This window comes from Chanodichthys erythropterus, chromosome 23, assembly GCF_024489055.1.
Source record: "Chanodichthys erythropterus isolate Z2021 chromosome 23, ASM2448905v1, whole genome shotgun sequence".
Classification (NCBI taxonomy): domain Eukaryota; kingdom Metazoa; phylum Chordata; class Actinopteri; order Cypriniformes; family Xenocyprididae; genus Chanodichthys; species Chanodichthys erythropterus.
Genome location: NC_090243.1, coordinates 17,937,448 through 17,963,639, shown reverse-complemented (window position 1 = coordinate 17,963,639; position 26,192 = coordinate 17,937,448). Strand labels below are relative to the sequence as shown.

Here is a 26,192-nt window from a genome sequence, read left to right as displayed (position 1 = left end):
TTTACGTTTGTCGCTGACGTCACCTCCCGTCGCATGGCGCGCGCTGGTTCAGTCAAGCTGCTCTAGTGTGTCAGACTGCAGGAGACTAGAAAAGAGCTGCATAATTTGTTAAAACGCCTTTAAAAGTTCACACAACGGACTGTATATCATAACACATCCTGGTATGATAATGTGCTGTTATTTGGCTTGCTTGTTTGAGATCTGCAGTGAATGTTACAAACTGAATAATCTTTCTCTCTCAGTCATGTCTGTGGACGGGAGTCTGTTTGGCTGTGAAGATCCAGCTGTATGGAGAGGGATTCATGGAAAATACTGGACTGTGATTGAAGCAAAATCAGCTGTAAAGGGCAAGACTTCTGGAAAGCTCTTGCAACTGGACAAATGGTTTGAGTTCTTACAAACACACAGCTAAAATGTATTTTTATGTTCATTATTTGCATCAAAATAGAATTGCATAATAATTTATTTAATTAATAATCTTTATTATTTACTAATTATATTATACTAAATACTAGTATGATATACTAGAACATTTTAAAATAATAGAAAAGTTATTTTAAATTGTAATTATGTATTGTATGTGTGTGTGTATAATATAATATATATATATATATATATATATATAAATAATTAAAAATATAAAAACTTGTAAATAATTTATATATATATATATATATATATATATATAATTTACAAAAACAATAAAAACTTGTAAATAATTTATATATATATATATATAATTTAAAAAAATATATTATATATATACTTTAATATTGTGTTTATATATATATTATATACACTTACTATTACTTTAATAATAAAAATTAATAAAAAATAAATTATATATAATTTTAAATACATTTTATATTTTATATATATATATATATATTCTTTAATTTATGAGAAACTAATGACAGTTTTTCAAAAATTTAATATATATATATTATATATTCATAATCATATTAATTACAAACATAAATGACAAAAATATATACATTTAAAATAATAAATTATATAAAATAAAATTTAAATTATATAGATTATAAAATATTGTGATAATTTTATTTGAATTCATAATTTTTTCCTTATCATAATTATCAATTAACATGCAGTTTGTCAACCTTAAATAAGGCTTCTCTAGTATTAACTCTACATTTAAAAGGTCATGTGAACAACTACAAAAATAAACACCTGAAATGTCTTTTTATGTTTATTTTTGTTTTTGCATCAGAATATAATTGAATATTAATTTATGTATTAATAATCATATTATTTACAAATATAAATTACTCAAATATTTACATTTAAAATAAACAATAAATTATAGGAATTTAAAATATTGTTAAATTATAATTTAAAATATTTGTATTAATTTTATCTTGATCATTTTAATTCATAATGTTTGCCTACTCATCATAATTACCAGCTAACATGCAATTTGACACCTTATATGCAGCTTCACTAGAAAAAAAAAGACTTTCAGAAATACACATCTAAAATGTCTTTTTTATGTTAATTATTGTATTTGCATCACAATATAATGCAGTTGCAGGAAATCTTAAGGCCATTGTCTGTCTTTTCCAGGTTTCAGGAGGAGCTGCCCGCAGCGATCTCGGCTCGATCCCAGCGTTTCCTCACACATGCTGAGCTCGTCAAGATCATGGAGTGGAAACTGACTGTAAGCACAATAGAAATAGATTCACACTCTACGTAATTAGCAAGAAACATGATGCCGGAAATAGGCAAGTGGCTCATTGGTTGCACGCAGTGACGTTCACTCTTATGGCATCAGTTCACACACAATGTGCATTGCTCTTTTTGATAATTGATGATGATGAGGGCTGCTTCCTCTCAGAAAGGGAAGTTCAGGCCACGTCTGCAGCAGCTCATTGGCTCGAACAGCGAGGAGGCGGTTCAGAGCTCAACCAGCAAAGCATTCGGTTTGTTGCCCGATGTCCAGGCGGCAATTACAGAGCTGTGCAAACTCAAAGGAGTCGGGCCAGCAACGGCATCAGGTACACACACCTATCAAATCAAGCATGCATGCAATAACTGCAATAATACATGTTTAAACCACATCAAACTGTCTCTGTCAGCCGTGTTGGCAGCCGGAGCTCCAGGTGAAGTGGCCTTCATGGCTGATGAAGCTGTGGAGAGCATCGCCGAGCTCAGACCGGTCGAGTACACGGCCAAACATTATGCACTTTTCCTCCAGAAAATGCTGCATAAATCATCCCAGCTTAATAAAGGTAGGACACACGTTAAGCTTTAATATTTTTTATTAGGATCTTACTATATAATTTATTTCCTGTCTCAGTGGACGGCCAGCAGGACTGGACTCCTCACAGGGTGGAGCAATGTTTATGGGCATGGGCGGTGGCCAATCAGATTCAGCCCTCTTTAATACAGGAATTCAATCTGAAGGATGCAACACATACAGTGACCAATAAGAAGCCAGAGAAGAGGAAGACAGCTGATGAAAAACCCTCGAAGAGACTGAAGATTACACGATCTTAAAGTCAGTTTGTGCACTTCTCTGCATTTGCCGTAGTGTTGACATGCAATATTGTCAATATATTCCTTTGCTATATTCCTTTTTTTTTTTGAGGGACAACATTTTACAGTTTCTCTTCTGTTATTGTTTATGTATAGATGTTTTAATAAAGCAATAAAAACTTTGTAAAACTTAATGGCCTGAAAGATACTTTGTTGTACTGTATATACATACACCATTTAAAATAAGGCTTCTATTTCAATTTCAAATGTCATTTATTTCTGTGATGGCAAAGCTTGAGTTTTTAGCATATTAGAATGATTTCTGAAAATCCAGCTTTGCATCAGGAATAAATAACACTTAAAAATAATAGAAAACAGTTACTTTAAATTGTAATATTTTATATATATTTAAAATTGATAAAAATATATATTTTATATATATTTGTAATTTCTAAGACCAATAATAGGGTTTTTTTATATATATAATTACAATTAAAATGTATATAACAAATTAAAAATGTTTATATATATATAAAATAATACAATAATTTTAAAAATATATATTTGTAATTTCTGAAACTAATAATATATATATATATATATATATATATATATATAAAAAATGTGTAAAAAGTATTAAATACAGTCATTTAAAAATATATAAATATAATTTAAAAAAACATTTGTCTTAATTTCTGAGACTAATAATGTTTATATAAATATAATATATATATACATATATATATATATATATATATATATATATATATATATATATATATATATATATATATATATATCTCAAAGACAATAATTAAAAAATATATATTAAAAAATACATTTAATTTAAAAATATTTTCTTTAATTTATGAGAAAATATTAAGTTTCAAAATTTGCAAACCACACGTAAAATAAACAAAATAAATCCACATATATAATATTTAGTTTGAGGTGACCAAACCATTTCTGATGGTTTAGTACCTCCTTACACTGACAATTTGTTTAAAAAAGGTTAAAGGTGCTAAAGAGGATCTTTTCGTCGACTGAGAAACCAGACTGTTGGTGAGTTTTTGAAATGAGCGCATGCGTAAGAACAACCCCTCTCCTTCACAGCTCATTTCGAGTGAACGCCTCCCAAAACTCATGCACGAGTATTGGAACACAAGTGTTTACCACCGGCATTCGCTGTGTCGTGTTAGTGGATTCATTATGTCGGACTCACCGCAGGTAACTCATAATCTGCAGTTGTTACTCCTGTCTCCTGACAAAAACATTGTATGCGGCGCCTGTGGAGTGTGGAAAGTTACTGGAGCGCGCAGCCGCGCTCGTCTCTCACAACGAACGTCACTGCAGTGATTGACAAGCCAGAGGGCCAATCGTTTACGCAATGATTGCGTAAACAATTGGCTGATGTTTTTAAGGCCCTACCTCGTGCACAGATGATGTATATTAATATTATTCCTTTCAGTGCACCTAATAAATAGTCTTTTATCAGTTAGTAAAGACAGTTTCAAGTAATATTGCAAAAATGTATAAAACAAAACATCCTCTTTAGCGCCTTTAAGTTCAAGAGGAGTTTCAAGCACTTTATACTGCATCAGTGGAAAGTGTTTTATTGTTGGCACACAAACACACGCAGACGTTTCTCACAGTATGTTCTTTATTTCATACAGCTGAGAAATGAAAGCAAACACAAAACCATACAAAATAAAACTACAAAAAACAAATTGCCTCAGGTCCCAATATTTCAGAAGTACAATACATCATGAAATGATAAAGAATTTGATAGAAACTATCAGTATTTACATTTCTTTTTTATCTTCAACTTACCCAGAGAAAACTATTAGCCTTATATTATATTTTCAGTTTTAACATCTTTTTATGTAAACAGAAAATTTTACTGCAAGAGTCGTCATCTCTTGTATTTTGGCACCATTTTGAAGTCTGTAAATGGACTACAATTCTTAGTAGGACTACAGTTGTGGCGGCAACACAGATGCAGCGATGATCTCAAAGCAACACCTACAACATCATGGAGAAAATAAACTCATGACACCATGATCTGTGCTACTGATGTCAAGCATGAGATTCGAGAGCAGCTACTGGCTGGGACGTAATGTGGGCGGGAATAAGGGGGAGGTCCTTGCTAAATAAGTTTGTTCCCAGTTTCAAGAGGATTGATTGAGTACACTTCTTTACTAAGAGTATGTTCAGATTGGCATACTACCATACTACCCATACTATTTTTGCAGCATGCATACTGTGCACAATATGCAAATGTTCAGTGTGAATGGCATACATGGATGACATATCTGTTGTAGTATAAACAGCACACTATATGTAAAACTATCCCATGATGCACTGTGCTTGACTTTACGTATACTAGCGTTACTACTCTTACTACATTTACCACATCTTTCTATGGCAGAAATAGTAGTACGCTAGTATGCAGTTCTGAATTCAGCTAGCCTGAAACATTGTTAACTAAAACTATTAAAAACATTTTTGGAGATTGAAGCAAATCTGAAATTAAAAGTTTTGCGTTTCCCCAAGAAACCTTGTGTTCGCTCGCAAAGAACTCAAAAGGTGTGCGAGCGAATGCAAAGTTTCTCTGGGGAATGCAAAAGCATTGAAATATATTTTTTCCCATCACCATGTCCTTTTAGAGGCTACACATGTATGAAACCAGGGCCTAAAAATTAACTTTTTACCACACATCTTAGGCTACATTCACACTGCAGGCTGAAACGACCCAATTCCGATTTTTTTAAGATTAATCCTTATTAAAGTTAAATAAATTAGTCAGTCTAGAGCAATTGGTGATTTTTCTTTGTCTTTTGTTGTTTGATTAACATTAAAAACACAGACAGCAGCAGGAATATTAGGGTGCTGTCACTTTAAGAGCTAATGCACAGATCCAACATACTGATACACATGCTTTTTCTTTCTCAACTGTTTACATAACTGACTATATGTATACTCAGATACTTGCTGATTTTTTTGGACAATTTTTCTGTCCATTCAAGTGCAAGAAGACGTGAAAGAGAGCTCAATTCAGTATTTGCGCGCTGAGATGCGGCTTTCTGGGTGCGCACTTTGGATGTTTGCGCACTAGGGGTGTAATGGTATATGTATTCGTGCTGAACCGCCACGGTACGGACGTCACGGTTCGGTTCAGGCAGTTAGACGACGAATACAGTCAGTCACATGCGATCCATACTCCAATCCAGAAGGGGGCGCGCACAGTAATGCTTTTTAGCCTAATCACTTCTAACCAGCATTAACCACCAATAATCGCAATAAGTTCTGTGTTTTGTTACTTTCAATGTTAGTTTCAATACTTTCAGTCTCGTGTAAATCGCTCACTCAGTGTTTCAACCGCGGAAAGATGTCAATAAAACAATAAGTCACGTTGTATTACATTTACCTCAGAAAAGCCAGAAATGAACTGTTTCACTAAATATATACACTATATTAGCCTATATTTGAATTATATTTAACCTAACCTGTTAATGTAATGTTAATGTAAGGCCTAAATAAATCCGTCATCAAAACAAGTTATGACAGCCACTGTATAAATGATTATATTTCAACAACGAATTGGAGAAACAGAAGTTGATGCAAAAACTGCCTTAATGTGTAATCTACTTGCTTACAAAGCATACATTTTTTTATTATTATTTGAGTGTTGATGATTATATATAAAAGTGTAGCAACTAAATTCAATAATTTGGGCTCTGTTGTTAATCGTAATCTTTAATATTAAAGTAATGTGCAAGTAAGTTCTTCCTAATAGTTTAAAGCATTAGCAGAGATAGATTTTTTTTTATCCTTAAGAAAATTTTAATTATAATTGAATAAATATAAAGACAGAAACACAGTTCAGTAAAACATTGTTTAATAAAAAAAGAGATTTTTTTTTGTTTTCTCACCCTGCTGTACCGAACCGGGACTTCAAAACCGAGGTACGTACCATCATTTTTGTGTACCGTTACACACCTACTGTGCACAGAAAACTTCAAACCACAGCGTGCGAGTAACTAATTGAGTTCCCTTTCATATCTTCTTGTGCTTGAATATTCAAATTGGCAAAGCTTAAACTTTTGTGACGATGCAGCGCTGGCCCATCAACTGTCTCGAGCAACGTTCACATTTGTTTACATTCCTGTTCTCACAATATTGCATTGTTTTTCCATGTAAACGCACTAGAATCTGTCCGTTCAAGTACAAGAAGATGTGAAAAAGAGCTCAATTCAGTATTTGCACGCTGTCTGGGATGCAGCTTTCTGGGAATGTGCTTCAGATGTTTGCGCACAGAAAATGTCAAACTGCAGCGTGCGCGTAACTAATTGAGTTCCCTTTCGTGTCTGTTTGTTTACGTTCCTTTGTTTACGTTCCTGTTCTCACAATATTGCATTGTAAGGGGCCGTTCACACCGAATCCATTTTTTCCATTCCAATGCGATACTTATTCATTGTTTTTCCATGTAAACGCGCTAGATGGAGGTGTATGAACATTGCGCTCGTGTCTTTTAAATAAGTGGAGCACAAGCTAAAATCAGTTCAACTTTTAAAATCGCATCTCGAGACTTTGCGTTTTTCCCCATTCCACTGCACGTCTCGCATTTTTCAAAACAAAAACACCAACTAGCAATTGACATTAGGCATTTTACCCACCAATGCTGATTTTTACTTGCATTCGGCACTTGGCAAGTGTTAATTTTAGGCCCTGTATGAAACGTTTAAGTCGAAAATGCATAGTTTCAAAAAATATTCTTAAAAATTAGTAGGCAGGATACAATATAAACTGCAAAGTATGAATTCAGTATGCTAGTATTCCACTTTGAACACAAACCCAACTGTTTTAGACCATGGTCAGTGTTTCCCACACTCATAAAAGACACACACAGACCACAGAATGTGTGCTTGTAACAGTCTGAAAACCAGCAATGGTCATACAGCACATTAAAGCAGGTTTAACACACACACACACACACACACTTCCAGCATCCATTTGATGAGTGTTCAAAAATAATACATCCATCATTTCGCTGCTTTCTCTCAATTTTCCTTCATTTTATCAGCTATTTGCCCCGTCTTTCTCACCTCATTTTCTTCCATCACATGTCCCAATACAGCTCTTAGCTTTTTCATAACATTTCTGTCTCTCTTTCTCACTGTTTATATATGCGTATCTAATAAATATTCATCGGCTTTTCATTTTTCACCTGTCTAAAAGTGCCAGCCAGGTAGATATTACAGGAACAATTTCACTCTGATGCGACTCTTGCATGCTGGATAAGAACATTTGAAGTCAACTTGAAACCAAAATTGACATTATTTAATGTATTACTACTGAAATCACCATCCTTTTCTGATGAAATCCCTTTCGATTATCATTTTCACTTGCAAATATGTCCCATTATGGCAGTAAATGGGTTGTGAGTGCAGTTTCATGCTGACTTTAAAATATTCAAATGACTCACTTGTTCCCTCAAAAGTATTATTAATGTGTTATGTTACATAACCATGACCTTTGGGCACAGCAGAACAAATGAGACTTCATTAATTAAACATTTTGTATTGTTAATTTTCTTTGCTTTGTATCTTCCAGCACTTTCTGTGGGGGATTCCTTGTAAATGCATTTCATTTCGAGGTTTGCATCATTAGTTTAAGACCATCTTTACACACGCCACAATCCAACGACGACAGCCACTCAGAATAAATATAAATATAGGACTATGGCATAAAAATCCACAACAATAAATAGACACACGGTCAAGCTTTTCGAAAATGAAAAGAAATCAACTCAGAACACAGCAATCTTTCCTTTAGCAATTTAATTCATTCCCTTTAATTGTCTTTTAGCAGCTTAGCGAATGGTAACTTGGCACTAATGAATTTTGTCATTATTTGCTTTGTCTTAGTGTTAAGGGTCATAAATTACTCTTTTCTCATCTTTTGCAGTCTTGTCATGAAAACATAAGGATTGTGGGTTGTATTTTTCTATTTTAAAACTAAATACTCATATAAATACAGTCATAAGCATCATTATTATTAAGACGACCCTCACTGAAAATGTAGGCAGGAGTTGTAAAACATACGGTACCGGTGGTCGCGGCATCCGTTTCTATGTTGAAGCATCTTTAATCAAGTTATGGCAGTTACCATAACAACTGCAGTCTGCACAGCAATAACTGAAGTAATCATTACCGTGTGGCACAGACATATTGTCTTGTAAGCTCACTCGCTGGCTTCAGTTTGTGTGTTCACTAGAAATATTTTGAAGGGTCAGATATTCACTCTGTTCCAAAACTTAGTGAGCTCCCTTGCTGTTTACTGCCAGCATAGGTAGCTGCCTTCTAAAGCTAATAAAACAATACTCTAATATGCATAAAAATACAAATATTAAGTAGAATAGTTCATTTTTAAGTAGTTCAAAAGTTTGAGGTCAGTAAGATTGTTTTTTTGTTTTTTTGGAAAGAAACTTATTTTAAATTATAATAATATTTCACTGTTTTTACTGTGTTTTTGATCAAATAAATACAGCCTTGGTGAGCAGAAAACACTTTTTTAACATTAGTTAGTGTGTAATGTTGCTGTTTGAGCATAAACAACATCTGCAATTACAATTTTTGCTTTTTGCTCACACCCAAATAAGGGCAAATTAGACAAGCTATAATAAATGATCTGTGGGGTATTTTGAGCTGAAACTTCACAGACACATTCTGGAGACACCAGAGACTGATATTTTATCTTGTGAAAGGGGTTATAAGCCCCCTTTAAAACTCTTACTGACCCCAAGCTTTTGAATGGTACTATGTACTTTTTGGAGCTTGTTGCAATACATACTGTGGCTACTTTCTCTGACACAGAATGCTACGTTCATATTTGGCAAAAAGAGGTTATCTTAGAAGGCAACATAATGCACACGTATAACATGCTGCCTAAGTCGCCAGCCCACTATGATTTGGGACAGAGCTAATGTTTCTGTCCTCTTGGATGTAGTGTCTACAAGTGTGTGTGTACAGCTGAGGAACAAAGTAAAGCAAGAGATATACAATCCATAATTATCCAACAACAAACATCAACCCCCTACCTCAGTGAGGACTTTGCCGTGTCTTCAAGCGTAAGGCTTTGTTTTTAGTCAGCGAGATTCCTGGTTCAAGTGACGGCGTTTCATCTACTACGGATGGTATCTGTAATGCATAACAGACTTGGATGAGGCTGTCAAATCAAAACAATACAGAAAGGCATCATGAATGAGCCTTGGGCTGAAATTCACACAAAGAGAGAAAAACAAATCTGATGTACGTGAGTGTATGTGTGTGGGTGTTTGTGTGCATGTTTCTGTTCAAATAAGCTCGCCGGACCCTTGAGCTGCCTCAGAGTGTTCATTAAAAATACCACGCTGTTTATGTTCACTGCTTCTGTATGGAATGTGAGTATGCGTTTCTCATTTCACGCCGCAGAAATCCTTCCTTCCGTATTTTTACATCCTTTTCTCCACTGCTGGTCGAGCGGAGTAGATTGAGGTCGGGCCTGTATCAGACAGGGGGCGTGGCTTTCTGCACCCACCAGGGGGCGCGTCATCAGGGAGGGGGTGGGATCTGTACCCCGAGCAGCTCGTAAGCGAAAATGTTCCAGAAGATGGCGAAGAGGAGGAAGGTGATGAAGGAGAAGATGAGGACCCACCAGGAGCACTGTTTATGCAGAGATTCCTCATAGCTCCGCAAGATCAGCAGCCCCATGCTGATGCCCACCACTGCGCCCGACAGATGAGCCATGAAACTGGGCTGCGGTCCGGAAGAGGGGAGGGGCGGCGAAAAACGCAACCATACGGCACGGCCCACCTCAGAACTCACTGTGAAAGACAGAGATTGGCAGATGTTTGGAATAGCATACTACCATACTACTTACACTACCAGTCAAACACTTGGAATAATAAAGATTGTTCTCTTATGCTCACTAAGGCGGCATTTAATTAATCAAAAATGCACAACAAACAGTAATATTATTAAATATTATTACAATTTAAAATAACTGTTTTCTATTTGAAAAATGTCTCCAGTCTTCATTGTCACATGATCCATCAGAAATCATTCTAATATGCTGATTCGCTGCTCAGTTACTAAAAATATATGCAATTAGATCATGTGATTATGTAGTATACTACTATTTGAAATGATTACCATTGCAATGCATTCATATATTACTATTTTTTTTAAATAGTATGCAGTATTTAGTGTATACTGCATAGTATGCAATATTCTAGTCTTCCATTGCGAATATTGAAAATAAAAAACAACAGTATACAGTAACTTGCTATTATGCTATTATGAATTCAGCCATAGCCTATTTTTAAAAATACAGTATGCAGTATTTAGTGTATACTGCATAGTATGTAATATGCTAGTTTTTCATTGTGAATATAGGTAATTACAGAAAAAAACAATAGTGCATCCTAATTTGCTAGTATGCTATTGTGAATTCAGCCATAGCCATGGATTGCAGTGTTTAGTGCATAATAAATAGTATGCAATACACTAGTCTTCCATTATGAATATAGTAAATTAAAAAAAAGCAATAGTACACAGTAACTTGCTATTATGCTATTGTGAATTCAGGCATAGACTATTAAAAAAAACAGTATGCAGTATTTAGTGTATACTGCATAGTATGTAATATGCTAGTTTTCCATTGCGAATATAGGTAATTACAGAAAAAATAATCCTAATTTGTACATCCTAATTTGCTAATATGCTATTGTGAATTCAACCATAGCCTATTTTTAAAAATACAGTATGCAGTATTTAGTGTATACTGCATAGTACGTACTATGCTAGTTTTCCATTGCGATTATAGGTCATTATAGAAAAAATAATCCTAATTTGTACATCCTAATTTGCTAGTATTCTATTGTGAATTCAGCCATAGCCAATTTTTACAAAAGGTACGCAGTATTTTGTGCATACTAAATAGTATGCAATACAATACACTAGTGTTCCATTATGAATACAGCAAATAAAAAAACAATAGTACACAAATCCTTTTATGCTATTGTGAAATCAGTCATAGCCTATTTTAAATAGTATGCAGAATTTAGTGTAGCCAATTTTTTACAAACCGGTTGCAGTGTTTAGTGCATATAGTGTATATAGTGTATACTGCATAGTATGCAATATTCTAGTCTTCCATTTTGAATATAGGAAATAATAAACAACAGGACACAGTAACTTGCTAGTATGCTATTGTGAATTCGGCCATAGCATAATGTTTTTAAATAGTATGCAGAATTTAGTGTATACTCAAACAGCATGCAATATGCCAGTCTTCCCTTTAAAAAAAAGCTATAAAACTGAAAGGCAAGTCATAAAAGGAACAAAAAAAGTTCAATCTGTTCTTCTCAGATGTTGCTTATTTAGTACAAATTTTGTGAATTAAAATTACGTACTGCAAACAAGTGCAAGAATCATCCGCAGCAACTTGTATGGACACTTCATACCGGCCCAGTTCTGAAACACAAACACATATGTGTTAAAAAGTATTACAAAGACTTTAAAGTCGTCATGATGCATGATGTACTGTATGCCGAACGTCTTTTTTAAAAGCAAAAATGTGAAGCTATTGTGAATTGCCATCAGTGTTGTTATGGTTAACTAAAACACTAAACTAAAAAAAATATTATTGTTAACTAAAACAATTTGGTAAATGAAATAAAAAATTTTTTTTTAAAAATTAAAAGCAAAAATTAGAAATGTTGCCTTGGGAACTAACTGAAATAAAGTACTACATTTACTAAAACTTAAATAAAATAAAGCTAAATAGAAATATTTAAAAAAGAATGATAATAAAAATGGCAAAAGCACATAACCTACTGTCTCCTAAACTAAAATTACAATGAAAACTGAAAATATAAAAAAAGCTAAATTCAAAATACTATAATAGTATTAAAATAATACTAAAATAAATAACACTGATTGCCATTTGCAACCCATTTTCCTTTCATAATATGATATTTTCAATAGCAACAGCTATTTGGCTACACATGCACTGATGAACCCTTTTCAATAAGACCAGAAACATGTATAAGTCCATTTTGATTTCATGCTGAATTTGTTAAAACTGTGTTATTTGAGCTGTAAAGCTTCTAAATCTTCTGTTTTTTGCTTGAGGAACAAACTGAAATGATTGAATCACAGAGCTCAACCTGTACTGAATCCAGAACATTCCTTAAATTTCACTCACACAAAAGCAAAGGCACTTATATTCCCATAAGAGGAAGAGTTTAGACGCATCCATCAGCACACAGCAGACGCTAAAGAGACTTTAGGACTCTCTGAGGCCTGTTTGTATCTGTCTATGTGCGAGTGATTAGAGACTCTTTGATCTTTAGGGAAGCTGCGATATAAAGCATCCGTTGAGATTTATCCCTCTCCGTGTCTCTATTCCTCTGCCCAATTTCTCCTTTTCATTCATTCTGACAGAAGTCGCCATGGCAGCAGTTAGTTTAGGTTACCATGACAACATTGGCGAGATGTGCTGAGCAAAGTGCATAGACCCCGCCGGACCCGCCCACCACTGGAGCTCGCATATCCGTGATGGACACCGTCAGCGAACCTGAGGAAACACGCAAAGCAGCAAGTTTAGGCTTCACTAATGACAAACACTGGGATTATTCGTCATATTTTGCCCTGCAAATCCCCCCACCAAGCATGTGACAACCAGCAGTGAATTCATGAAGAACTATGACATCATGTAAATCGATACACTTGAAATTCTAAAGTCTGATACATTGTTTCCGGCGATTGTGATTCTGTATAAATACCTTTGAGTGCGATATTATAAAGTCTTTGTACTCGCTGTATGTTTGTTGCTTTCATGCGACTTCTATCAAGAAAAATTTCCCCTGATAGGTAAATTTAATCTTAATATAAGTGGTTCAGAATGACATAAGGGGGTCCCTCCTGTACACTAGTGACGCACACCTATTTTTAAGGATTATTTGATGGTAAATAGAGTGTCTTACTGTATTACTTGTCTTTAATTTAAATAATTAAATATATATATATATATATATATATATATATATATATAAACTACATTTGAATTTATTGAGAATTGTATTTTTGTAAAAAAAAAAGTTACATTTAATATTTTTTCATATTGTAAAATGTAATAAAATAATTTAATTAAAAAAATGTATTTTTAATGTAATAATTGAATAAATTTATTTAATTTAATACATTTAATAAAAATTCATTCTAAATTATGGAATTTACATACAGGTCAGGAGTCATGATTTATTTTGTTCATTTTTTTTTATATAAAAATATACAATTTTTATTATATTAAAAATTATAATTTTTACCAAATACCAAAATTAATATATATATATATATATATATATATATATATATATATATATATATATATATATATATATATATATATATATATATATAATAAACCCCTACTGACCTGTATTTCTGTATTACTGGCATCACTGTTGTTGACCCATTTAATGAATGTAATAAAGGTAATTAATAGTTGCCATGTAATTACAGGACACTGAGCTGCTCTGTGCTGCAGACTGAACATGCACTATAAAAAACTACATTTTGACATGTTATGAGGAAAATTAGTTGAATTGCCGATGCAAAACTTGCTGCTAGGGTGGATATAGTACATTGCGATGTGGTTGCTAGGTTGTTCTAGGTGGTTGTTAGGTGGTTTCTTACTAGCCCAAGTGAAAAGAGCCCACCTCGAAGACGACTAATTCAATACCAAACATTCAAACCCACAGAGGAATAAAACACACCCAATAAAGCTAATTCTGCACTCTAAACTAAAACTTCATTGGAAAGCGAACATGCATGCAAAACGGGTGCGATAATTGAATATTGGCATATCTTGTGTGTGTGTGTGTGTGTGTGTGTCTATACCGTGCGTCTACACACTGAGCTGTGCTGCGCTCAGCACTCTAACTCTACCACCGTCTTCATCATTCTTCTCTTTTTTTATGTTCAGTTTCTTGAAACTCTTTTTCCTCGCACATCCTCCACCCTCTCACTCCATTTCTCATGTTTTTCTTGTCTTTTTATCTCTTTCCCACATATAGACTCTTCTCATTTTCTCTTATCTGTTCTACTCTATTTTTTCCTTCCTTTAATTCTGTGCTCAACATGGACACTTGCTCATACAGTTTGTCAAAACATAGACGCTGCAACATAATGTGTGTTGTAGGTAGTGATGATTTGGCATATGTAGTGAATTTTGAGTAAATAAGATATAAGTGTATATTAAATTTCAGCATTTTAGTGTTCATCTCATTTGCTATAGTTATGTTATTCCATATCACGGCTATTCAAATCTGTTCCTGGACTGGAGCTCAACGTCCTGCAAGGTTTTGCTCTGACTCTAATTAAACAAACCTGAACCAGCTAATCAAGGTCTTCAGGATTACTTAATTACAGTGTTTGAAAAACTGTGTTAAAAACTGTGTTTGATTGGGCTCTGAATTCAGCAGAACACGGCTCTCCAGGAACCAAATTAAACAGCACTGTATATTACCTGTATATCTCCAATATAACATGCATTTATACACATAAAAATTATATGTATATATTATACACATATATAAACAGGTTAATAATAACATTTTAATTTAATAGAATTTTATTTAGCAAAGTGTATATATATATATATATATATATATATATATATATATATATATATATATACTAGCATTAAAATGTAAATCTATTCTATTACACTACATACAGCCTCCATAGTATATTTGCTCCTTTAGTGTGTATGTGACAAGAGAGAGAGATGGGGTGTGTGTGTGTGTGTGTGTGTGTGTGTGTGTGTGTGTGTGTGTGTGTGTGTGTGTGTGTGTGTGTGTGTGTGTGTGTGTGTGTGTGTGTGTGTGTGTGTGTGTGTGTGTGTGTGTGTGTGTGCGTGTGTGTGTGTGTGAATAATTCAGAGATTATTGATTAGGTCATTGCCTACTGGTGACATGTCCATCATAAATATGAGCACATTCTCTTGGTGAACTTGTCACAATGCAAGGGCAGCAAGACTTATGCGGACACACACACACACACTAACTCACCAGCGACGACTCCTGCCATATACAGCAGACTGATCCTCAGGATCCCATGAACCATCTCCAGAGGAACTCCAATCATCAGCTGGAGAAGAGCGTTGAAACCCAACTGCTCTAACCTGCACACACACACACACATCCAGAACATGAAACATCAGGTGTGGCTGCAGGTCTGTACGGCTAAATTTAGACTGAGGAACACTGAAACTCTCATCAGCCTTAGAACAAAGACAAACTTTTGTCTCTCATCTTTAAAGAGCTTAACCTTTCTCAAATGCGACATGGAGTTCCTGTGGCATCCCTGACAGAAGTAAACCTGTTGAGTAATCAGATGAAGCACTTCACATCTATTACAACAAGTGTCATTTTTATTCATTAAAAGAGAGATTTGTGATGAAACCTCTCTGCTTATCATGCTCAGGATAATTCTATGATAGATAAACATACTGAACGCTCTACAATATGTCGCTTGCATTAACGCTAGCTAGATGCAAAATAGGGTTCACAGTTTACTTTTGTATTTCTTAGTAAAAAAGGATATTCTTAGAGAAAAATGTGGGTGGGACCTAATTTAATCCATTAGGAATTGATTGCATGGTAAAAAGTATCTCAATATGACAGATGATTGGAGGAGAGGAGAATTTTTTTAAGTTGTCTTTAAAATAAAGTGCACAGTTTAAACATGCATGCGCAATAAGACCAGGAACATGCTTGTTGACTTTAACCCTCAGGTTGTGTTCAAAACCCTATAACACATGTGATGTTCCCGGTCAAAAATGACCGGCCCATAAAAAAAAAGCATATAAATCACTCATTATACCATATTTTCACCCAATCTTGGATTCAATCTTTTTGTCAACAAGTTCTCTTTCAATTAGGACTGGTTTTATATTTTGATTTGGATCTGAATAATCATAGGCCTCATTTATTTGAGAGTAGGCATTTCATTTTTTTAGTAATTTTTTTTAAATTTTTGAATAATTTTGGAAATATTAAATAAAATCTGAAGAAAATTGGTATTGTTGATCACACTAGTCTACTCTAATGTTTCACCAGGAATTTTGTTTTGAAACTTTTGTTTTGTAAAAAAATATGGCACATAGTCACACTTGTGGTGTTCCCGGTCAAAAATGACCAGCCTATAAAAAATAGCTTATAAATCACTCATTATACCATATTTTCACCCAATCTTGGATTCAATCTTTTTGTCAACTTGTTCTCTTTCAATTAGGACTGGTTTTATATTTCTGTTTGCATCTGATTAATCATGGGCCTCATTTATCTGAGAGTAGGCATCTCATTTTTTGAGTAAAAAACAAATAATTTATGAGTAAATTTGGAAATATTAAAAAAAAAATATGAAAAAAATGGCTACTGTTGATCACACTAGTCTACTCTAATGTTTCACCAGGAATTTTGTTTTGAAACTTTTGTTTTGTAAAAAATATGGCACATAGTCACACTTGTGGTGTTCCCGGTCAAAAATGACCGGCCTATAAAAAATAGCTTATAAATCACTCATTATAACATATTTTTACCCAATCTTGGATTCAATCTTTTTGTCAACTTGTTCTCTTTCAATTAGGACTGGTTTTATATCCTGTTTGCATCTGATTAATCGTGGGCCTCATTTATCTGAGAGTAGGCATGGTCAAAATGGTCACAATGGCCGACCATTGAAAGTGAATGGGAGAGATTGAAAATAACAGAACAATTTAGTTTTCAGGAGCATGTTCATTATTTTCATGTACACATATGAGCATACGTGCTTGCAAACATCGAGCCCTTGGACCTGTGCATGTAAACTTTTGCAGCTCGTTTTTGTATTTGGTTGCGTTGTGAACTTTTGCAGCGCGTTTTTGTATTTGGTTGCGTTGTGAATTTTTGCAGCGCGTTTTTGTATTTGGTTGCGTTGTGAACTTTTTCAGCGCGTTTCTGTGTTTGGTTGCGTTGTGAACTTTTGCAGCGCGTTTCTGTGTTTGGTTGCGTTGTGAACTTTTTCAGCGCGTTTCTGTATTTGGTTGCGTTGTGAACTTTTGCAGCGCGTTTTTGTATTTGGTTGCGTTGTGAACTTTTGCAGCGCGTTTTTGTATTTGGTTGCGTTGTGAACTTTTGCAGCGCGTTTCTGTGTTTGGTTGCGTTGTGAACTTTTGCAGCGCGTTTCTGTGTTTGGTTGCGTTGTGAACTTTTTCAGCGCGTTTCTGTATTTGGTTGCGTTGTGAACTTTTGCAGCGCGTTTTTGTATTTGGTTGCGTTGTGAACTTTTGCAGCGCGTTTTTGTATTTGGTTGCGTTGTGAACTTTTGCAGCGCGTTTCTGCATTTGGTTGCGTTGTGAACTTTTGCAGCGCGTTTCTGTATTTGGTTGCGTTGTGAACTTTTGCAGCGCGTTTTTGTATTTGGTTGCGTTGTGAACTTTTGCAGCGCGTTTCTGTATTTGGTTGCGTTGTGAACTTATGCAGCATGTTTTTGTATTTGGTTGCGTTGTGAATTTTTGCAGCGCATTTCTGTGTTTGGTTGCGTTGTGAACTTTTGCAGCATGTTTTTGTATTTGGTTGCGTTGTGAACTTTTGCAGCGCGTTTCTGTGTTTGGTTGCGTTGTGAACTTATGCAGCATGTTTTTGTATTTGGTTGCGTTGTGAATTTTTGCAGCGCATTTCTGTATTTGGTTGCGTTGTGAACTTTTTGCAGCGTGTTTTTGTATTTTGTTGCGTTGTGAACTTTTGCAGCACATGTGTTGTCAAACTCATGAAGAAGTTACCCGTTGTACTCCAGTGAAGTCCACAATATGGAGAAAAATCCTGCAAAGTTTTCCTCAACCTTATTTTCCTTTCAACTGAAGAAAGAAAGACATGGGGTGAGTGAATTATCAGGAAATTTTAATTATAAAGCAAATCCTTCTTCTTTTGAAGCCGGGTCACTGCAGTCACGGCCAGTTTGTGTTTGTGTGTGTGTGTGTGTGTGTGTGTGTGTGTGTGTGTGTGTGTGTGTGTGTGTGGTAATGTCAGATGGATAAATGTATATTAGATGCAGGTTAGGGTAGGATCAAATTTCTCTCTGTGGAAAAGAATGTGTGTAATACTCAAAAAAGTTTGTATGTTTTAACGTGTGTGTGTCTGGGTAGCGTGTGTATAAATGTATCGATACATGCACAGGTCCAAGGGCTCGATGTTTGCAAGCACATATGCTCATATATGTACATGAAAATAATGAACATGCTCCTGAAAACTAAATTGTTCTGTTATTTTCAGTCTCTCCCATTCACTTTCAATGGTCGGCCATTGTGACCATTTTTGACCATGCCTACTCTCAGATAAATGAGGCCCATGATTAATCAGATGCAAACAGAAATATAAAACCAGTCCTAATTGAAAGAGAACAAGCTGATAAAAAGATTGAATCCAAGATTGGGTGAAAATATGGTATAATGAGTGATTTATAAGCTATTTTTTATAGGCCGGTCATTTTTGACCGGGAACACCACAAGTGTGACTATGTGCCATATTTTTTACAAAACAAAAGTTTCAAAACAAAATTCCTGGTGAAACATTAGAGTAGACTAGTGTGATCAACAATACCAATTTTCTTCAGATTTTATTTAATATTTCCAAAATTATTCAAAAATTTTAAAAAATTTACTCAAAAAATTAGATGCCTACTCTCAGATAAATGAGGCCCACGATTAATCAGATGCAAACAGAAATATAAAACCAGTCCTAATTGAAAGAGAACAAGTTGACAAAAAGATTGAATCCAAGATTGGGTGAAAATATGGTATAATGAGTGATTTATAAGCTATTTTTTATGGGCCGGTCATTTTTGACCGGGAACACCACGAGTGTAACAAGGTAACAAAACCCCCACAAAAAATTAAGAAAATGTCCAAAAAAATATTGAGATTTAGTTATACCCTTTGGGAACAAAGTCACTAAGTTTCAGTCCAAAGCGATAACATTAACTAGTATTTTCGGGAAAAAGAAAATTGGTGTTCGGGTCAAATTGACCCGAACACAACATGAGGGTTAAAGCTTGTAAAGCTCAAATAAACAGATTCTAAACATGGATAAACACAGTTTATTCAAGGAACAGTTTCCAGTTGCATAATTAATCGAGTGCACTACAGCTGAGCCTCATTTATTTATAAATGGAGAACTAAACAATACTGTGAGAGAAGCTAGTTCATCTGGTGCTGTCAATCACAACATCAGGCATCCCTCTACTTACCCAACATGCATGAACATGTAGCTGAAGAACCTCCAGATTTGTGCACGGTGTCCGGGATGATACACCAGCGGACTCTTCATGAAATCCGGCTGGTAGGTTTGCAACACCCATTTATTGAGCATCACGCCGTAACACATAAACACTATGATCTGAAACACACAAACAGTACTGACCCTGTAAAATAATGACAAAATACTAAAAAAAAGTTTGTATATGTGTTATATTTTCAGTATCATATTTGATATATTAGGCTTTCATGGCCCATATAGTATCAAAGGAGAATATGGAGATCATAATCGAGGAGGGAAAACACAAACAAAAGCAAATATATGCTGATATTTATATGGCCCAAATGTAAGATGAAATTCTGATAGCTTGTAATGTAAATCAATCAGATCTTTATAACAGTACAGAGACTATTTACATAAAATACATGTAAATATCAGTTGTCACTCTATATCTCCCAAATATATTATCTTGGTAAGATGATATTTAAATGCTTAGTTTTATGATCAAAGCTCTGTAGTTTTTATTGTGGCGGCAAAACATAAAATTCAGTGCAACACAAAGATGATTGAGAGATCAAATAAACGTTCCTCAAAAGATACATACATTTTAACAAGATGTATGAACAATCAAGTACACCTAAGTTGCTTCAGGCCAGTAAGTGTTCATCTTGAAATATAACTAAAAATATTAAAGCTTTTATTACGTTTACTTTCACAGCAAAATCACTACCTGAAGGGGGACATTTTTTAATTTATACTAAAAGGACATTAGTTTTTTTAGGTTTTCACCAAAGTTTTGGTCATGTTGATAATTTAGAGTTTCAAATATGAGACACTTTGCTGGGAGTTTGATTGACAGGAGATCTAACCAATCATAACGCCAAATCCATTTTGTCTGACAAGTCAGCAGGGAGTTAGTAGATTAACGACTTGAATTTGAAAAATGGTGTACTGACATTTTTCTGTGGTTCAAACAACATTCCTTTTGATGTTCATGTTTATTTGATGCTAAAAATTAAAATGCGCTACAGCAATCTGTCACCACACATTAAAGAGCCACAAACAGTTTTTCTTGTTTAAATTTCTTCAAAAATTACAAAATTTGAGACTTTGTTTCATATCAAAAGTAACCTGCTCTTGTTTGTCTACGCGTTGTCAGTGAATGTTGGCGCTGCTATCATACACATGAGATGAGCTGATGAACCTATAGTGCAACCTAAAGTACAAAGAGCCATATAGCAGCTCAAGAGTTCAGTGAGGTGTACCTGTACAATGGTTATGATGGCCATGAACACAGGAGGTGGGCAAAGTCTGTTCTGATGGAAGTACCATCGGCGGTCCGTCTCGCATGGCAGAATCTCATAGGCAACATAGCGCACGAAGCGCTTGTACACGCCCAGCCCCGTCTCATCCAATAGGATCTCTCGCTGCAGCGTGCGACGCCCATTTGCAATGGCTCGGCGAAAACTACTGGAACGCTTGCTGTTCAGCTGAGAGAGACAGAGAGTGAAGCTGTGTAAGTTTTATGCTGAATGGTTTGCTTAACATATGTGCATCTGTGTGTTTAAGGCTGTAGAAATACAGTAACAACACACTTCAGGGTGACTGTACTGTATCTTACACACTTTATAATCACACATCATTAAATGATGTTTATATAAAAACCTAAACTGAATTGAACCACACTAATCTGCTCAATAAAAAATATAAATATATTTATAACCTCCATAATAACACAAATGCATCAACAGTAGACCATAGGATGAGTTATAGTTTATTAAAATGGCCTTTTCAGCAACTGTGGGCAAAATGTATTCATAGACCAACAAACACAATCACACATGGCACTAAAAAATGCTATAAACATTAACTAAAGACTCTAATACACATAACTAACAACAAAACAATTTTTAAATTAAAATTTAAAAAAACTTGATGAATCTCTCAAGGACTTCTGGCAATGCGTCCTACATAAAGTATAATACATAAATAAAATAAAATACATGCATTTAATAATGTTATTTCATATAATATTTATTATTTTTATTAATTTTATTTTAATATATAACTATTAATTAATTTATGTATTATTTTTATATCTAAAATATTATGATTGTTTCATGTACTCTTTTAAAATATATACATTTTCACCATATATGTTATGATGACTTGCAATTGGGTTAATCAATTAAATTAAGTATTTTAATATGACTTTTCCAAATATAAAAATTACTAACATTCTTTACATTGCATTTGTGTGGTTATGTGTATATACACTTTTAAACAGACTTCAAAATAGCCACATTGTAATATTTAAAATCAATTTATTTGCTATTTTTATGTCTAATACATTATTTGACCAATATTATTACATGTAATTTCTTTTAAAATACATAATTTTCACCATATATGATATGATGACTTACAGTTAATCAATTAAATTGACTGTTTTAATATGAGTTTTCCAAATATAACAATTCTTTATGGTGTATTTGCATGTGATTGTGTATATCCAGACCTCATAATAGCCACATTTTAATATTTAATTATCAATTTATTTAATATTTTTATATCTAAAATATTATTTGACTAATATTTGATTATTACATTTACTGTCTTTTAAATTATATAATTTTTCACCATATATATGATATGATGACTTACAATTAATCAATTAAATGTAGTATTTTAATATAAATCTTTCAAATATAAAAATTGCTAACATTTTTAGTGTGTTTATGTGTGATTTTGCATATACATTCTTAAACAGACCTCACAATAGCCACATTTTAATACTTAATTATTAATTTATTTACTATTTTATATCTAAAACATTATTTGACCAACATTATTATATATTTATTACATGTACTATCTTTTAAAATATATAATTTTTCATCATGATATGATGACTTACAGTTAATTAAGCATTTTAATATGAGTTTTCCAAATATAAACATTCTTTACAGTGTATTTGTGTGTGATTTTGTGTATATACACTCTTTAACAGACATCACAATAGCCACATGCACATGCACAGACAATCAGAGACATGTACCAGTTTAAAACTGTGACTTTCTTACAGATTACTCTATGTATGCAGGATTTCTCACTCTCTTCTTTCTTTTCCCTGTTTCCTTCATCTCCCTCATGCCCCAGATTTACACTTCACCCAAATCCTTTTAAATCCATTGCTTTCTCTCCGCCTCAGTCTCAGTCTCTCTTCCTGTAGAACATGATTTTAAATCATCGTATGTCTTGAAGTCCAGAAAGTGCAAAGCATCTGTGCACGATAACATGAGGGTTCGTATCACATCTCTGAATAAGTCTAGCTAGATCACCAAAACTGTCAACACAGAGCACCGCAGTCATGTGTGTGTGTGTGTGTATTAAAAGAGCCTGCGGCAAAATTGATTCAACTGTCTGTGCCAGAGTGAAAACACTTACGCCCCCTCGTATCAAGAGTGAGAGAGTGAACAAGGTCCTGAGAGGAACACGTCTGGATTTGTAAAGGAAGCACGTGGAGGTACAGCAATTACAGAGCTGAGACCTGCAGTCTATTATTGACTGTGGGAAGCGCTTTTCATTCATGAATACACATATATACGCAAACAGCATTCATCCAGGTCTCATTGAAATAACATGACAATTAAATGTCACACTCTATATTTGTGCATCAGGAATCTATATGGCTGCACAAACACAGTTAAATGGATCACTAAATTTTAAATAAAAATAAAACTGTATATACACTACAGTTCAAAGTTTTGGGATCAGTAAGATTTTTTAAAAAGACATTTGTGATTAAATTAATCAAACGTGACAGTAAAAACATTTATAATGTTACAAAATATTTCTATTTCAAATAAATGCTGTTCTTTTGAACTTTCTAGTCATCAAAGAATTTTGAAAATTTCCACAAAAATATGAAGCAGCACAACTGTTTTTAACATTGATAATAATTGGAAAAGTTTCTTGAGCAGCAAATCATCATATTAGAATGATTTCTGAAGGATCATGTGACACTGAAGACTGGAGTAATGATGCTGAAAATTCACAGGAATAAATTACATTTTACAATATATTCAAATAGAAAACAATTATTTTAAAGGTGCCCTAGAACCAGTTTTTACAAGATGTAATATAAGTCTAAGGTGTCCCCTAAATGTGTCTGTGAAGTTTCAGCTCAAAATACCCCATAGATTTTTTTAAATTAATTTTTTTAACTGCCTATTTTGGGGCGTCATTAACTATGCACCGATTCAGGCTGCGGCCCCTTTAAATCTCCCTGCCCCCCCGAGCTCTCGACTATAATACAGTGCATTTACAAAGTTCACACAGCTAATATAACCCTCAAATGGATCTTTACAAGATGTCTGTCTTGCATACTGCATGCATGCTTCGGATTATGTGAGTATAGTATTTATTTGGATGTTTACATTTGATTCTGAATGAATTTGAGGCTGTGCTCCATGGCTAACGGCTAATGCTACACTGTTGGAGAGATTTATAAAGAATGAAGTTGTGTTTATGAATCATACAGACCGCAAGTGTTTAATAATTAAAATAGTGATGGCTCTTGTCTCCGTGATTACAGTAATAAACGATGGTAACTTTAACCACATTTAACAGTACATTAGCAACATGCTAACGAAACATTTAGAAAGACAATTTACAAATATCACTAAAAATATCATGTAATCATGGATCATGTCAGTTATTATTGCTCCATCTGCCATTTTTCGCTATTGTTATTCTTGCTTGCCCTTGTGTAATGCCTTGAACATGGGCTGGCATATGCAAATATTGGGGTCATACATATTAATGATCCCGACTGTTACGTAACAGTTGGTGTTATGTTGAGATTCGCCTGTTTTTCGGAGGTCTTTTAAACAAATGAGATTTATATAAGAAGGAGGAAACAATGGAGTTTGAAACTCAATGTATGTCATTTCCATGTACTGAACTCTTGTTATTCAACTATGCCAAGGTAAATTCATTTTTTTATTCTAGGGAACCTTTAAATCATAATAATATTTCACATTACTGTTTTAATCTAGTACTGGTTAATTAAATGCACCCTTGGTGAGACAAAGAGACTTCTTTCCAAAAACTTTAAACTTTTGAACAGTACTGTATCTCAGAAATCAAAGCAGAACAATTGTGGATATCTAGTTTATCTGTGACTATTGCATGACTCCATATGAACGCAAATCCATGTCCGCAGTGCATGCCTAGTAACTTGTAAACACAACTCTTAGCAGATGTATCAAAAACTGACTTCTGGAAGTTGCATGCATGCGGCTCACCAGTTCTATGAGTTCCTGGTAGCAGACGTGTCCGTGTTCGTTGCTCTGTACCAGCGCCAGCAGCATCTCCAGTTTACTGGGGTCCAGCTGTAACTCATGGTGCTCAGCTAGACTGGTGAAATTTTCCACTGCTATAAAACCAGTCTGCTCTGGGTCCAGCTGAACAGAAAGAGAAGGAACGCATGATTAGTTTATATGCATGCACATACAGTAAACATTCAGGAGTAACATGCATTTATTACACAAAACACACAAAATAAACATAAACGTGCTTTGCATTTGCTTGTTCATTTATTCTACAAAAACCATGTGATCAAAATTTAACAGTATGATTCAACATTACGCTAAAGAACAACTGGAATGACTCCCAGTGGGTGAGCAATGAAATCATTTAGCTGATGCGAGTGAATCTGTGATGAATAAACATACAGAATAACAGCAAGATGTCTTTATAGTGCATCAAACTGTTTGAGCAAGAAAAAGAGAAAATCCTGTTTTCCATGATATGACCTCTTTAACATAGATACACATGGTTTCGAGGAACTGCGGTTGTGACTCAAACATAGTCATTCTGCACAATTCATCTGTCACACACACACACACACACACACACACACACACACACACACAGTCAAAGATTCTGTAACTATTGTCGTGTGAGTTTGTGTGTAACTATCAGCCTGAAGCATTTCCCTACTAGATCCAAACAGGAAAGACAACCCGGGAGAACACACACGGCTATTTTTGCTGTCTGTGTTTACTCTGAATTACTTCTGTATGCTATATTTAAATTTCAGAGGGCAGATGGGTAAAAGAGGAAAAGGAAGGAATGGAAGAAATGGAACAAGATAGAAAGAGAAAGGAAGAAAGAAAGAGAGGGAAAGAAAGAAAGAGAGGGAAGGAAGGAAATTAGGAAATGTAAGGAAAATGATGGAAGAAAATGATGTGAAGGAGGGGAGGAAGGAAGGGAAATTAGAGAAAATTAAAGGAAAGGGAAGGGAGAAAAGGGTGGAAGGATGGACAAATGGATGGAAGGAATGAGGAAA

General features: G+C 34.3%; 2 protein-coding genes across 5 annotated transcripts in view; one reads left to right on the top strand and one right to left on the bottom strand.

Moving 5' to 3' along the window:
* Nucleotides 1–28: 28 nt before the first annotated feature.
* On the top strand, nucleotides 29–2,607 carry zgc:112496 (uncharacterized protein LOC541336 homolog). Its single transcript, XM_067378645.1, has 6 exons — nucleotides 29–161; nucleotides 243–384; nucleotides 1,585–1,678; nucleotides 1,856–2,015; nucleotides 2,097–2,249; nucleotides 2,318–2,607. Exons 2-6 carry the CDS (start codon nucleotides 245–247, stop codon nucleotides 2,515–2,517), a joined length of 747 nt encoding a protein of 248 aa, XP_067234746.1. The 5' UTR covers nucleotides 29–161; nucleotides 243–244; the 3' UTR covers nucleotides 2,518–2,607.
* Nucleotides 2,608–10,088: 7,481 nt separating this feature from the next.
* Nucleotides 10,089–26,192, bottom strand: part of rhbdl1 (rhomboid, veinlet-like 1 (Drosophila)) — a 30,511-nt gene continuing 14,407 nt past the window's right edge. For 3 of the 4 annotated variants that reach the window (XM_067378359.1, XM_067378360.1, XM_067378361.1), the window contains 7 exons: nucleotides 25,147–25,305; nucleotides 21,103–21,327; nucleotides 19,830–19,978; nucleotides 15,614–15,726; nucleotides 13,016–13,116; nucleotides 11,951–12,011; nucleotides 10,089–10,360 (listed from right to left, as the gene is read on the bottom strand). In XM_067378359.1, the coding sequence (XP_067234460.1) occupies nucleotides 10,089–10,360; nucleotides 11,951–12,011; nucleotides 13,016–13,116; nucleotides 15,614–15,726; nucleotides 19,830–19,978; nucleotides 21,103–21,327; nucleotides 25,147–25,305 (1,080 nt within the window). The remainder of the gene's footprint in view (nucleotides 10,361–11,950; nucleotides 12,012–13,015; nucleotides 13,117–15,613; nucleotides 15,727–19,829; nucleotides 19,979–21,102; nucleotides 21,328–25,146; nucleotides 25,306–26,192) is intronic. The other variant, XM_067378362.1, reaches the window with a different exon arrangement.

Bases quoted from the DNA above. Each gene is read 5' to 3' on its own strand.
- zgc:112496 (XM_067378645.1), top strand. From the start codon at position 245: ATGTCTGTGGACGGGAGTCTGTTTGGCTGTGAAGATCCAGCTGTATGG. The intron at 1,679-1,855 runs GTAAGCACAATA...GCTTCCTCTCAG, and splicing joins TCATGGAGTGGAAACTGACT to AAAGGGAAGTTCAGGCCACG. The intron at 2,250-2,317 runs GTAGGACACACG...TTCCTGTCTCAG, and splicing joins ATCATCCCAGCTTAATAAAG to TGGACGGCCAGCAGGACTGG.